We start from the raw sequence: 14,346 nt of genomic DNA on the forward strand, positions 1-14,346 counted from the left end.
ATGCCATTATCTAAATCACTGATGAAGATATTGAACAGAACCCGACCCAGAACTGATCCCTGCAGGACCCCACTCGTTATGTACTTCCAGCAGGACTGTGAACCACTGATAACTACTCTCTGGGAATGGTTAACAGAGAAGATGAAACAGAGAAGATGAAAGGCAAGATATGTATAATGTTTGTCATTCCAGCCCCTCCATTTTTATGCCTTCCCTTAAATTTAAATTGCCTGCAACTAGCCACAAGCAAGTTGCTATCATCAAGGATTCGCGAATAGAAGAAAATGATAGATATTAAGCCTGCAGCTACTTTGAGACCACACTTTCATTTAAATGAGTTATAATCCTGATCGTTCAATTAATCTAATACTCTCACGCTGGGATAAAGAATTTAAAATGAACCACAGCACTCAGGGAATTAGATATCCCAAGTGGAAGAGGGCTGTTGGCAACTTGTAATAACAGCTATTAAAGTTATTCCAATTACCTTGGACTTGATATCTCTATGCAACACACGTCTGTCATGAATGTGCTTCACTCCCAAGCACATCTGTACAAACCAGTGAAGTACCTGAAAAAAGTGACTAAAAAGTTATGACAATACAAATGCATGTGTTATACGAACTTTATTGGTGGAATGAAAAATTATAAGACACAGCAAAGAACAAACAAGTTAACAGTGTCGACAACCTCCCAAGATGGGAATTAAAAGTAAATCTGGCATAAATTTAAGGTGACCTCTAGGGCTGTCGATTAATCGCAGTTAACTCACGCAATTAACTAAAAAAAATTAATCACGATTATAAAAATTCTTTGTGATTAATCGCACTTTTAATTGCACTGGTAAACAATAGAATACCAATTGAAATTTATTAAATATTTTGGATGTTTTTCTACATTTTCAAATATATTGATTTCAATTACAACACAAAATATACAAAGTGTACAGTGTTCACTTTATATTATTTTTATTACAAATATTTGCACTGCAAAAATGATAAACAAAAGAAACAGTATTTTTCAATTCACCTTATATAAGTACTGTAGTGCAATCTCTTTATCATGAAAGTTGAACTTACCAATGTAGATTTTGTTGTTGTTACATAACTGCACTCAAAAACAAAACAATGTAAAACTTTAGCGCCTACAAGTCCACTCAGTCCTACTTCTTGTTCAGCCAATGGCTCAGAAAAACAAGTTTGTTTACATTTACAGGAGATAATGTTGCCTGCTTCTTGTTTACAATGTCACCTGAAAGTGAGAACAGGCGTTCGGATGGCACTGTTGTAGCCGGCGTCACAAGATATTTACGTGCCAGATGCACTAAAGAGTCATATGTCCCTTCATGCTTCAACCACCATTCCAGAGGGCATGCGTCCATGCTGATGACGGGTTCTGCTCGATAACGATCCAAAGTGGTGCTGACGAACGCACATTCATTTTAATTATCTGAGTCAGATGCCACCAGCAGAAGGTTGATTTTCTTTTCTGGTGGTTCGGGTTCTGAAGTTTCCGCATTGGAGTGTTGCTCTTTTAACTCTTCTTGAAAGCATGTTCCACACCTCCTCCCTCTCAGATTTTGGAAGGCACTTCAGATTCTTAAACCTTGGGTCGAGTGCTGTAGCTATCTTTAGAAATCTCACATTGGTACCTTCTTTGTGTTTTGTCAGATCTTCAGTGAAAGTGTTCTTAAAACGAGCAATATGTGCTGGGTCATCATCCAAGACTGCTATAACATGAAACATATGGCAGAATGCGGGTAAAACAGAGCAGGAGACATACAATTCTCCCCCAAGGAGTTCAGTCACAAATTTAATTAACGTTGGTTGTTTTTAAACGAGCATTATCAGCATGGAAGCATGTCCTCTGGAATGGTGGCCGAAGCATGAAGGGGCATATAAATGTTTAGCATATCTAGCACGTAAATACCTTTCAATGCTGGCTACAAATGTGTCATGCGAATGCCTGTTCTCGCTTTCAGGTGACATTGTAAATAATAAGCAGGCAGCATTATCTCCTGTAAATATAAACAAACTTGTTTGTCTGAGCGATTGGCTGAACAAGAAGTAGGACTGAGTGGACGTGTAGGCTCTAAAGTTTTACATTCTTTTGTTTTTGAATGAAGTTATTTTTTGTACATAATTCTACATTTGTAAGTTCAACTTTCATGATAAAGAGATTGCATTAGAGTACTTGTATTAGGTTAATTGAACAATACTATTTCTTTTGTTTTTTACAGTGCTAATATTTGTAATCAAAAATAATAATATAAAGTGAGCACTGTACACTTTGTATTCTGTGTTGTAATTCACATAAACATATTTGAAAATGTGGAAAATATCCAAAAATATTTAAATAAATGGTATTCTATTATTGTTTAATCATGCAATTAATTATTTTAATCGCTTGACAGCTCTAGTGACCTCCCATTAGACAGCGTAAAGATTTAACTACTAAGATATGTGACATTTCAATATGGCAAGTAAAACACTCATTGTTAGTATAAATAAAGCTGGACAGTCAAAGAATCTTGTTTCTGAAAGCCATTTTACAGGCACTTCAATTATAATTGTATAGTTAAATGAGAATATTCAAACTGTAAACTAGACACTATATTTTTAAGAAGAGTAAAACGTACTTTAAATGTACTTTGTAGTGCTCTTAGGGCTGCTCAGCCAATCTAACTACTGAATTAGATCAACATTTCCTGGCCCTCTAGTTTTAACTAAAAAGATGCCTCCAAAATGGAAAATATTAGTCATTATAAATAAACAAAGTGTAAATAAATTTGGGTGGGGGTTATATATTTCACTACTTTATATTAAGCTAGTATTTGACCCTGTGGATACCTCCACTTGTATCACAGAGTGTTTCACTCACTGTTCATTTGCAATATAACCTCAGAACTTTACTTCACGGTCCTTTAGATTTTATTTTAAACTCTTCATTATATACTTGGCAGCAAAAATACAAATCTCACCATGTTTTACACAGTATGTATGTTGTCTATGTACAGTGTCTCTCAAATAACTCAGGTTTATCTTGTTATTACTGAAATTGTCCCACCCTACCCAAGATAGCCCATTTCAGACAGACTTAAAGGTGGCAATTTTGTAACAGAAAAGCTTCAAAAACAGACTCCAACGAGAAACTGCTGAACTTGAATTAATATGCAAACTAGATACCATCAATTTAGGCTTAAATGGAGCCGGGGAATAGCTGAGCCATTACACACATTGAATCTATTTCCCCATGTTAAGTATCCTCACACCTTCTTGTCAAACTGTCTGAAATGGGCTATCTTGATTATCACTACAAAGGTTTTTTTTCCCCCCTCCTGCTAACAATAGCTCATCTTAATTAATTAGCCTCTTAGAGTTGGTTGGGCAACTCCCACCTTTTCATGTTCTCTGTATGTATATATATCTCCTCACTATATGTTCCATTCTATGCATCCGATGAAGTGGGATGTAGCCCACAAAAGCTTATGCTCAAATAAATTTGTTAATCTCTAAGGTGCCACAAGTACTCCGACTTACGTCGTGTAAACGTGTACACCCCATCGCACCCAGCTTAACTCTACTGACTTCATTATTGTTTTTCCTGATCAAAATCTATTTTTATAGGAGCAATGAGCTACATTTAAAAAAAAAAATTGCCCACCTTGATTTAAAGATAAGGGCAACAGATCTACTGGCTGGAAGGTGAAAGCAACCCTGCCTCAGTGGGCTCCTTGAGATTCAACACTGAGTGGTGGGGTTAGTAATGTTTTAAGTGTCTAGCTTTGTACTGTATTACATCTAATCATTTATTTAGAAAAAACACAGTTGGAAAGAAACAAGAAGCCACAATGCTCAACTACTTATTTAGGTACTTATATACCTCCCTTACTATAGTATTCAGTGTCTGAGGGATGGGTGAAGGGCAGCAATGCTGGCAAGGTAATTTTTTAGTAGCTGTGATCCAAGAATGTAGGATTTGAAACCTATTTTTTGCCAGCAAAACCAAGGAATTTCAATGTAAGGACCACTAAGCTCACACTCTTTCAATATATAAACATAAAATTATAAGAATTAAGGATGAACTGTCAGCTGCTACTGGTGAAAGTTGTGATTTATTATTCCATGTCAAAAGTACATTCTTAAATGTACTGCTGCTAGTAAGGACAAGCGGGATCTTCTAAAATTTGGAGTTGCCAATTTGTAGGCAGTGTTGAAATGCAGTCATGCATCATCCTTTGTGATCTTTTCTCTATAAGAAAACATCTTTATTTTAATTTTAAATAGAACTTAAACTTCTACGTTCCCTGGAACATACTAGCCTTTGTATGTACATCCTGGAACCGATGTCTCATTGGGAGGGGAAAGTAAAGCCCTACTAAGTTATGTGGCCGTGGCTGAGAAAAGCAATATTAAACGTGTTAATTGTTAATTTAAAAATGTAATTATCTCAAAGTGTACTGGCACACAATATAAAATATATATTCTGCAAAAATAGAGGCAACTTAAGTCAATGTTCACATCTCCTGGCAAAGTACACTGGCCAAAAGGGAAGATGGTGAAGTTACACCAGCAATCACTTTGATCCTCACTTCTCCCAGGCTGCTTTTACTACTGAGCAACAACTGGTTGTCAGGAAGAACAGAACATCTGCCTGTGTTGGAAGAATTGTCTTTTAATTTATCCCATAGATTTTGTGTGCAGGAGGAAAAGACATTAAATCATGCTTTTGTATGTTCTAAATCAAGGGCTGGCTCAGACTGACAAGACTGCAAAGAGTCTCTTATGCTGATATTGACTGTTCTGTGTATGTCAGGTGGGTGGGTGGAGTAGTTCAACGGCCTTGTTGCTGCTTACAGCTGTCAATCAGCAACAGCAAGTAGTCTGGATCTCCATGTGGTCAGGGAGAAATCCAAAGCCAGGACAGACGGTGGTAGCAACAGAAGCCGTCTGTGTGCATCAGATCAAACATTGCATAGTCCAACGCTGCTGGCAGGAATTCTCTCTCTGAGGGGGTTGGATGCTGGCTCTTATCAACCCTAAAACCAATTGTCCATTAAGGAGCTCTCAGCTCAGGGAAAGCTTTCCCTTTCAAAATAAAGCCAGACAACAAAGTCCCTCACATGTTAAGAGAAAGTAGGAGCTACCCTAGCAGACTAATGATTTGATAGAAAAATAATTGCCACTGATAGAGAGAGGATGTGCGTGCTTATGTTTGCATGTCTTTTCCTATCTACCTTAGGTACTTGTATAGTTCCCATTACCATGAATACCTCACAATCCTTAAAGAGACAAGGTGGGTATTTTTTATTAGACAAACTTCTGTGGATAATTGTTTTGTGTTTCCTACATGATTTCTAGGTAAGTTTCCTGGTTGTTTTCTTCCAATGGGCAGGTGCATGTGATGATTTCTTGTCTGAGATGGCTCATTTGGAGTACATGAGGTGCAGTAAATGGTTCTTCAGTTTTTCACCAACCTTGTCTCTTTAATATCCTGGGACCAACACAGCTCCCCCACCACAGCATATCACAGTCCTTAATATATTACTGTAATCCTCATAACACACCTCCGAGGCAGGGAAGCACTGCTACGTCCATTTTACACAGAGGGAAGCAGGGGTGCTGGAACCATTTGTTCACTGGGGGTGCTAACAGCCACTGAACCAAACTGTAAACCCTGTATATGATGGAAACTCCTTCAAGCCAGGGGGTGCAGTATATATAGGGGGAACCCAGACATAGCCAGATAAGTGATTTGCAGCAGCTCTAGGTTTGTGATAGAGCAGGGAATCAAATCCAGGTCTGGCGAGCCCCGGTAGAACTCCCTAACTTAGACCATCCTTTCTGTCATTTAGTTTTATTACCTGAGTGATAGGGGAAACACCCAGAGAACCGATTGCACGCAATAAATTGAATACCTTGCAGTGATAATTGCCACTTAATGACTACAGGGCAGCAGTCCAAGGGAAGCCCGCCTAGGAATCAGTGCAATGTGCATACAGAGCTGAAAACAAACTCTTGCAGCCAGGCGAGTCCCGCTGCTGCAAAACCCTGGAGCAAACTCCAAAGCTGCTTCTCTGCTCGTTTTGACAATCAAGGTTGCCATACTTGGTGTAGTAGTTGTCTGACATGTTGCCACCACTCTCCAAAGTACCATGGTTAGTGCTGCTTTTTGGGGAGTAGCACCAGAAGAAAACAGTGGCGTCACATCCTTAGTATTGTCTGAGGTAAGGGCATATTTCGAACACCCTTCAATTACCTGGCAGGTCAGTTATCTAACATCCTGCTCATTTTCAATATACATCATTTGATGATCATCAGTTCACATGAAAAAGTATTCTTATGTGGCTGGCTTTAATTTGTTTCTTTTTCTTACCGTATCTTCAGGAAACAACTTTCCTCTTTGATATTTAATCTTTTGCATTAGATCTCCATCATCACAGTACTCCATCACTATATACAGATGTCCATCAGCTAAATTTTAAATAATTTAAGATTAATTAGTAATTTCATTAGCATGCTAAATGTATCATTGTTATTATATAGCACCAACAATATGCTATGTATTTTACAGAAATACAGTTTAAAGAAAAAAAATCCAGGCCCCATCAAAAGCTTGCAAGAGCTTTCAGTCTAAATAATGCAAATAGATACATTCTGAAAACCTATATATTTACCTTCAAATGATTCCTTATAGGCAACAATATTTGGGTGTTTCATTTTAGCCAACAGAATAGCTTCCTTCCTAGAGCTCTGTACATCAGATGGAGACTGAAAACACATTGATAATAAGTACAATTATACAAATGTTGCAATAATAAATCTTTACATATACTACATGTCATTTTCAAAACCAGAATTACTTCTGAAGCACTAGATTTCAATTTATTTTCTTCAACTGCTTTAAAAAGCCATTCATTTAGAAACTTTAAAACTCCATCCATTATTGTAAAATCAATAAGTGAAAAATAGCACACAAAATAAACTTCCCAGAATTGTATCCCTAGAGAATGTAAGTATTTTAGAGCCATTCTGTATGCTTTTTTGAATAGATAGGGTACCTTGCTACATCACTTTATGATTTTCTATTCGGACCACTGCAGAACTAGGTAATGAAGCAGCACTTCCTAGCTCTGGAACAGTTCAAGGTCTATCAGAGCTTATATCAGATTATTTTAATGTGCCTTAGTATAAACTTAACTTTAATCAGGGTATAACCAAGGCCTCTGTGAAAAATAATTTTGAGCTTTCTTGGATAGCTGAATGAAAAGCAAGTAATTTGAAATAATTGAATTTCAGCAACAAACAATGATGACAACCTGACTACTTCCTCTTTGTAGTGAAATCCTGTCCCCAGTGAAGTCAATGGGAGTTTTGCCATTGACTTCAAGTAGAACCAGGATTTAACTCTATATAACTTTCCATGTGCCATAATTCTAATCTTCAGCCACAAATGTGATGCTGGTCAGTCTTTACTGGTTACCAGTAACATCCTCAGTCCTGCAGTACTTATTAAAGGCCAGATCCTGTAAGATTCTCAAGACCCTTATCTCCCAGTGAAGGCACTCAGCACTGGGCTGGCTAAGGCCCAGATTCTCAAAGGTATTTAGGTGCCTAACTCTAGGAGTCAGGCACCTAAATACCTTTGAAGGATCTGGGCCTAAGTTCTGAAATGTTGCACTTTCTCAAGAATAGTCTTAGCCTGCCTCTGTTGGAGGGTATAGTGAGTTTTTAAAAGGCAGTTACAGAATTAAGATAACAAATACAAAGAAGGAGAGCGTAAACACTTACCTTGGGAAGTCTTATTTCCTTCATTGCATATTTCTGGTCACTACTCTTATGAAAAACTAAAAGAGCTCTCCCAAAGGATCCCTCTCCAAGTACTTTTAACACAGTGTATTCTTCCATTGTTTGTAAGCCCAAGTCTTATACGTTTCCTTAAATGTTATATTTCACAAGGATTTCTTCCAAACTGTATAATGAACTCAGTTAATTTTTGGAAAAAATTCAGAAGCTGTATTTTTGGTTAACATTATCTGTATGAGAGAAAATGGCAAAATAACAAAAATATATAATTATAACATGATGGCAATGACAACTGCTCAGAATTGCCACAAAAATGAATTTTTTAAAATGCTATTACGACTTTACTAAGAATAAGGTTTTCAGAAAATTTTACTACAAAGCAAACTCATACTATAGTAATACTTTGTACATCTATTGCATCTTATAATCCGAACTCTCAAAACACTCTGAAAACATGAATTAATTTCCATAGTACTCCTGTAAAGTGCTAGATGTTGCTCTTATTCATCATCTTCCTCTACCTGCATCTTTGCAGCTGGATTCATAGTCCCAAGCAGCCAGGTTTACAGGCACAGGGATATGAAAAATACTTGGCATAAGCAAAATACATGGTGGTGCTGTGTGTTTATAAAGAGTTAGTGGAATTTATTTTGGATGGTCTTCATACCCCACTAATAGATTATATATATATGAATTGGAACTTTTTATTAAGACACGATTATTAACCTGTTAAGCTGCTATATTTACTTTCTTTATTGGGAGATAAATATTATTCATCAAGCCTGTAGGATGGTGTGTGTGAGTGCGCACACATGCATGTGTGTGCATGCATGGTTTGACAAATAATATTTATCTCCCAATAAGGAAAGTAAATTTAGAGGCCTTAGCAGGTTAATAGTGTGTCTTAATAAAAAGATCCAATTCATGCTTGTTCAGAGAATGAATAGTAAATCTATCATTTTAAAATAAAAAATCCAAAAATTAAGGATCAAATCATAGGATGTGTGATAAACAATAAAAAGAATGGGTTACAGTCAAAACAGATCTCACAACAGTATAAAAGGTACGTTACATGTATTTCAGCTTAGTGTAACTTTCAGAATAGAAACCTCTACCACCAAAACTACTCAAAATAACATATTCACATTTTCAGCAGAAGAGGCACAAGAGGTTTCCCTTATTCACTCCCCTCTTAGGCTTAAGATTCTTAATTCCAGCGGCAATATCATCAACTGATAAATCAGACCCCATTATTTAGAGAGGGCAAACTGAGGAACAGGTCAGCTAAGTGTCACCCAAGGTTACACAAGTGTTGAGAAGAAGAACCTAGAACACCTTCCACTGCTAACCTTCTCTCCTGCTCCATCAATTCTGAGTTCATCTTCTGAAAATACATTAAGAGGTTTTGTTTTTAAAAAGAGAGGCTGTTTGCTGTCATTGCTTGATGCACTATGTCTCATTTACATCTTAAACTGTCTTTTTATAATTTTGTACTATCCACACTTATGGTGCTGTGTAAATATTTAATCATAAAATTGTAACAACGTATGCTTGCTCAACGATCCCTTTTTGGACTCTGATATCACTTGAATTTTCCTTTAACCTCATTGAATGACTACCCTTTTCTGTCTTGTTTGGTTAGGGTTACAACCTGGGTTTTTGCTGTCCTAAGCAAACTGAAAAGCTTATAAACATTTTGATTCCTCTAATACTGTATTTTGTTGTCCTAGGAAATTGCATGTACAGTAGAGCCTCAGCCAACTCTGATTAACACCTTTGATCCTAGAGGAACTGTGCTGTAGCAAACATCCCAAACACCAACACAAATTTCATATGCTATAGCCCTTACTGTCAACTTTCTCTAATGGTAATCAAAATGAAGGGTAAATTTTGTGAAGGATTTAACAAAAACCCTAATGATATTTCACTTAGATATAAAGAACATTAATCATAATGAGTGGGTAAGAAGTTTGAAAGGTTAAGGGAATGCAGCCAAAAGTACTCTCACTGCCCATCTACCTTAAGGAAAGGTTTCTGAAATTTCCCACCAGAGCTAGCACCAGTTTATGTCCACCAGGTCTGCAATGTCAGGAGCCCTAGCATAAATGAGCTACCAGCATTTTAAGGACTGTTCCATCAAACCCTGCTTAGAACAAATATAATCAAAAAGTGCCAGCAACAGTGAGGGCAGCTGGTGGCCCATCTACACTAGAGTTTCTAACACTACTATTAGTAAGGTTGTGCCAGTGTTAGCTCTAGGATAGACAGGATCTCACTGAAGGAAGGAAAGGGGATAGAATAATAAGGCTGTAACTACATTAGGAAGAATATCCATTGCTAACAATGGGCATCAGCACTGTACACAGCTAAACTGGTGCTCAGAACAGTATGGACAAGACCAAACCATGTTTAACATCAGTTCAGAAACCACCATAGCTGAGCGCTACTCAGAACAAAATTAAAACCTAGTTTCTGAAGGTGCCTAATATAGTTTTGTCCTGCTTATGTTTGCAATGAAAGAGTCCAGTGCCATTCAGTTCCACCCACTGTCAACAATGGATACATTTTCTAGTATAGAAAAGTCTTTTGCTGTTGATTATACATTTCTTTTCACTAGACAAAGTAAAGTTTTTCAACCAAGACTTCCCAGGTTCTGTTGTAGATTAACACCTACAAATGCTCTTAGGTGCAGTCTACTCTTTGAGAGGGTCAAAGATCAATTCCTCAGCATGCATAGCCAGGAAAGGAGAGCACATCCCATTTTAGCTCTGAGGGGTATAAATGAACAATAGAAACAATGCCGACCTAGGACAGATACACTGAATGAGGAGAATTAATGTGTGGACAGTAGGTCTGTGAAAGCCTAGGTGGAGAGGAGCTGCACAGCGAGGGGACCTGCGCCCTGGCTGGATAGATTAGGGCCTTGGCTATGCAAGAAAATTAATAGGGTATGAATTTAAAGCAGATTAACCATTCCTGGTAACTCCATGTGTGGATGCTCTTATTCCAGACTGCCTTATTCCGAATTCGCTTCATCCTAATCCACAACAAAGCACTCCTAATTCCAGGCTAATCGTGTGCACGCCACGTTCATCGGGATTAGCTGCTCTTGCAGAGTAACTCCCCGTGCGGCCACGGGACGGGATTGCACCAGCCTCCCCCGGGGCTGGGGCGAGCTGGCGGCTGCTCTTGCCCCTTCCAGCTAAATCCTGGAGGGGCGGCGCCCGCACGCCATAGGGCGGGGTCCCCAGCCCCTCGCGGGCCCAGCCGCCGCGCCCCCGCCTTTTCTCCGTCTCCAGGCGCGGCCCCGCGGGCTCCGTACCGTGCTGAAGCCGCTCCCCACCGCGGCGGAGCTCCCGGAGCCGGCGGCTGCCGCAGACCCCGCCTCCCGCGCTGCCCCGCCCGACCGCCTCGCTCAAGCACCAGCTCCGAGCCAGGCCCCGCCCCTCCTCTGTCATGAGATGGGTGTGGGACGCTGCGGGGTCATCTTTGTGGTTAGCGGACAAAAGCCATCCAAGGAAACCACGTGGTAGGGTTATTTTTGTTGACGCTCTTCTGTACTTTGGGCTGGGGCTGGCATCCAAGGGTATGTCTACACTACAGGATTAATTCGAATTTATATAATTCGAATTTAGGAAACCGATTTTGTAAATTCGAATGTATTCGGCCACACTAGGCACCATTAATTCGGTGGTGTGCGTCCAAGCTACCATAGTAGCATCGATTTCCAGAGCGTTGCATTGTGGGTAGCTTTTACATAGCTATCCCATAGTTCCCGCAGTCTCCACCCCCCTTGGAATTCTGGGTTGAGACCCCAGTGCATGATGGGGCAAAAAACATTGTCGCAGGTAGTTCTGGGTACAGCCTCCCCCTCCCTCCCTGAAAGCAACGGCAGACAACCATTTCGCGCCTTTTTTCCTGAGTGAACTCTGCAGACTCCATTCTGCATCAAGCATGGATCCCGTTGTGCTCCAGAACGCAGTCTTGAACATTATAAACACCTCGCGCTTTCTCGTGGAGTTTATGCTTACACAGGACCAGAAAAAAGAGGCGAGGAGGAGGAGAAGGCGGCGATTGCAGCGCAGCGACCAGCGTGATGAGGACATGGACACGGACACAGAATTCTCTGAGACCGCGGGCCCCGGTGCTTTGGAGATTATGATGTTAATGGGCCAGGTTATAGGCTTTGAACGCCGATTCTGGGCCCGGGAAACAAGCACAGACTGGTGGGACCGCATAGTGTTGCAGGTGTGGGACGATTCCCAGTGGCTGAGAAACTTTCGCATGCGTAAGGGCACTTTCATGGAACTTTGTGACTTGCTTTCCCCTGCCCTGAAGCGCCAGAATACCAAGATGAGAGCAGCCCTCACAGTTGAGAAGCGAGTGGCGATAGCCCTGTGGAAGCTTGCAACGCCAGACAGCTACCGGTCAGTCGGGAATCAATTTGGAGTGGGCAAATCTACTGTGGGGGCTGCTGTGATGCAAGTAGCCAAAGCAATCACGGAGGTGCTGCTACGAAAGGTAGTGACTCTGGGAAATGTGCAGGTCATAGTGGATGGCTTTGCTGCAATGGGATTCCCTAACTGTGGTGGGGCAATAGATGGAACCCATATTCCTATCTTGGCACCGGAGCACCAGGGTACCCAGTACATAAACCGCAAGGGGTACTTCTCAATGGTGCTGCAAGCACTTGTGGATCACAAGGGACGTTTCACCAACATCCATGTGGGCTGGCCGGGAAGGGTTCATGACGCTCGCGTCTTCAGGAACACCAATCTGTTTAAACGGCTGCAGCAAGGGACTTACTTTCCGGACCAGAAAATAACCGTGGGGGATGTTGAAATGCCAATTGTTATTCTTGGGGACCCAGCCTACCCCTTAATGCCATGGCTCATGAAGCCATACACAGGCAGCCTGGACAGGAGTCAGGAGTTGTTCAACTACAGGCTGAGCAAGTGCAGAATGGTGGTAGAATGTGCATTTGGCCGTTTAAAAGGTCGCTGGCGATCCTTATTGACTCGCTCAGACCTCAGCCAAACCAATATCCCCATTGTTATTACTGCTTGCTGTGTGCTTCACAATCTCTGTGAGAGCAAGGGGGAGACCTTTATGGCAGGGTGGGAGGCTGAGGCAAATCGCCTGGCTGCTGATTACTCGCAGCCAGACACCAGGGCGATTAGAAGAGCACACGATGAAGCGCTGCGCATTAGGGAAGCTTTGAAAACCAGTTTCATGACTGGCCAGGCTACAGTGTGAAATTTATGTTTGTTTATCCTTCCTGAAAACCCGCCCCCTTTATTGACTCATTCTCTGTAAGGAACCCACCCTCCCCCTTCCCCCAGCTTGCTTTCAAAGGAAATAAAGTCACCATTGTTTAAAAATCATTTATTCTTTATGAATTGATTATAAAAAGAGGGAGAGAACCTGAGTGGGGTTTGGGAGGAGGATCAGCGGGAAGGAAAAGCCCAGTAAAAAAAGGTTAAGAAAATGGCAGCCTTTTGCTTGGGCTGTCCACTGGGGTGGAATGGGAGGGTGTACGGAGCCTCCCCCCCGTGTTCTTACACATCTGGGTGTGGAGGCTATGGAAAATGGTGAGGAGGTAGGGGGGTTATACAGGGGCTGTAGCGGCACAGAACCTGAGTGGGGTTTGGGAGGAGGATCTGCGGGAAGGAAAAGCCCAGTAAAAATAGGTTAAAAAAATGGCAGCCTTTTGCTTGGGCTGTCCACTGGGGTGGAATGGGAGGGTGTACGGAGCCTCCCCCCCCGTGTTCTTACACGTCTGGGTGTGGAGGCTATGGAACATGGTGAGGAGGTAGGGGGGTTATACAGGGGCTGTAGCGGCACTCGGTTCTCCAGCAGCCGTTCCTGAAGCTCCACCAGACGCCGGAGCATGTCTGTTTGCTCACGCAGCAGCCCCAGCGTTGCTTCCCGACTCCTCTGATCTTCCTGCCGCCACCTCTCATCTCGAGCGTCTCTCCTCTCCTCACGTTGGTCCCTTCTGTCCTCACGTTGGTCCCTCATGTCCTCACGTTGGTCCCTCATGTCCTCACGTTGGTCCCTCCTGTCCTCACGGTCACTGGCTTCTTTCCTATACTTGCAAACCGTCTCCTTCCACTCATTCAGATGAGCTCTTTCATTCCTGGTGGATTGCATGATTTCGGAAAACATCTCTTCTCTCGTTTTTTTTTTTACGACGCCTTATCTGGGATAGCCTTCGGGAAGGAGGAGGGAGGCTTGAAACATTTGCACCTGCTGGAGGGAGTGAAAAAAGGAGAGAATTTTTTTAAAAGATACATTTTTCAGAACAATGCTTATACTCTTTCACGGTGTATACTATTCACATTACATAGCACATGTGATTTCTGTGCAAGGTCGCATTTTGCCTCTTAATATTGAGTGCCTGTGGCTTTGCTGCTAGAGATCACAGACGCAGGTCGGGGCAACAGAATTCACCTTGCATGCTGCCATGGTAAGCCACTGTCTTTAGGCTTCTGCGCCCTGCTTTCCCACATACCAAGCAAAGCCCGTTGTGCTGCAGTTT

General features: G+C 41.3%; 1 protein-coding gene across 1 annotated transcript in view; it reads right to left on the reverse strand.

The window, feature by feature from the left end:
• The window catches only part of NEK3 (NIMA related kinase 3), a 29,292-nt gene extending 21,385 nt beyond the window's left edge, over nucleotides 1-7,907 (reverse strand). The window contains exons 1-4 of the mRNA XM_065418509.1: nucleotides 7,791-7,907; nucleotides 6,677-6,770; nucleotides 6,376-6,473; nucleotides 488-571 (exon numbers count right to left, since the gene is read on the reverse strand). Coding sequence (XP_065274581.1) covers nucleotides 488-571; nucleotides 6,376-6,473; nucleotides 6,677-6,770; nucleotides 7,791-7,907 — 393 coding nt within the window. The remainder of the gene's footprint in view (nucleotides 1-487; nucleotides 572-6,375; nucleotides 6,474-6,676; nucleotides 6,771-7,790) is intronic.
• Between the last annotated feature and the right edge of the window lie 6,439 nt (nucleotides 7,908-14,346).

This window comes from Emys orbicularis, chromosome 1 (assembly GCF_028017835.1).
Source record: "Emys orbicularis isolate rEmyOrb1 chromosome 1, rEmyOrb1.hap1, whole genome shotgun sequence".
NCBI classification, from domain to species: domain Eukaryota; kingdom Metazoa; phylum Chordata; order Testudines; family Emydidae; genus Emys; species Emys orbicularis.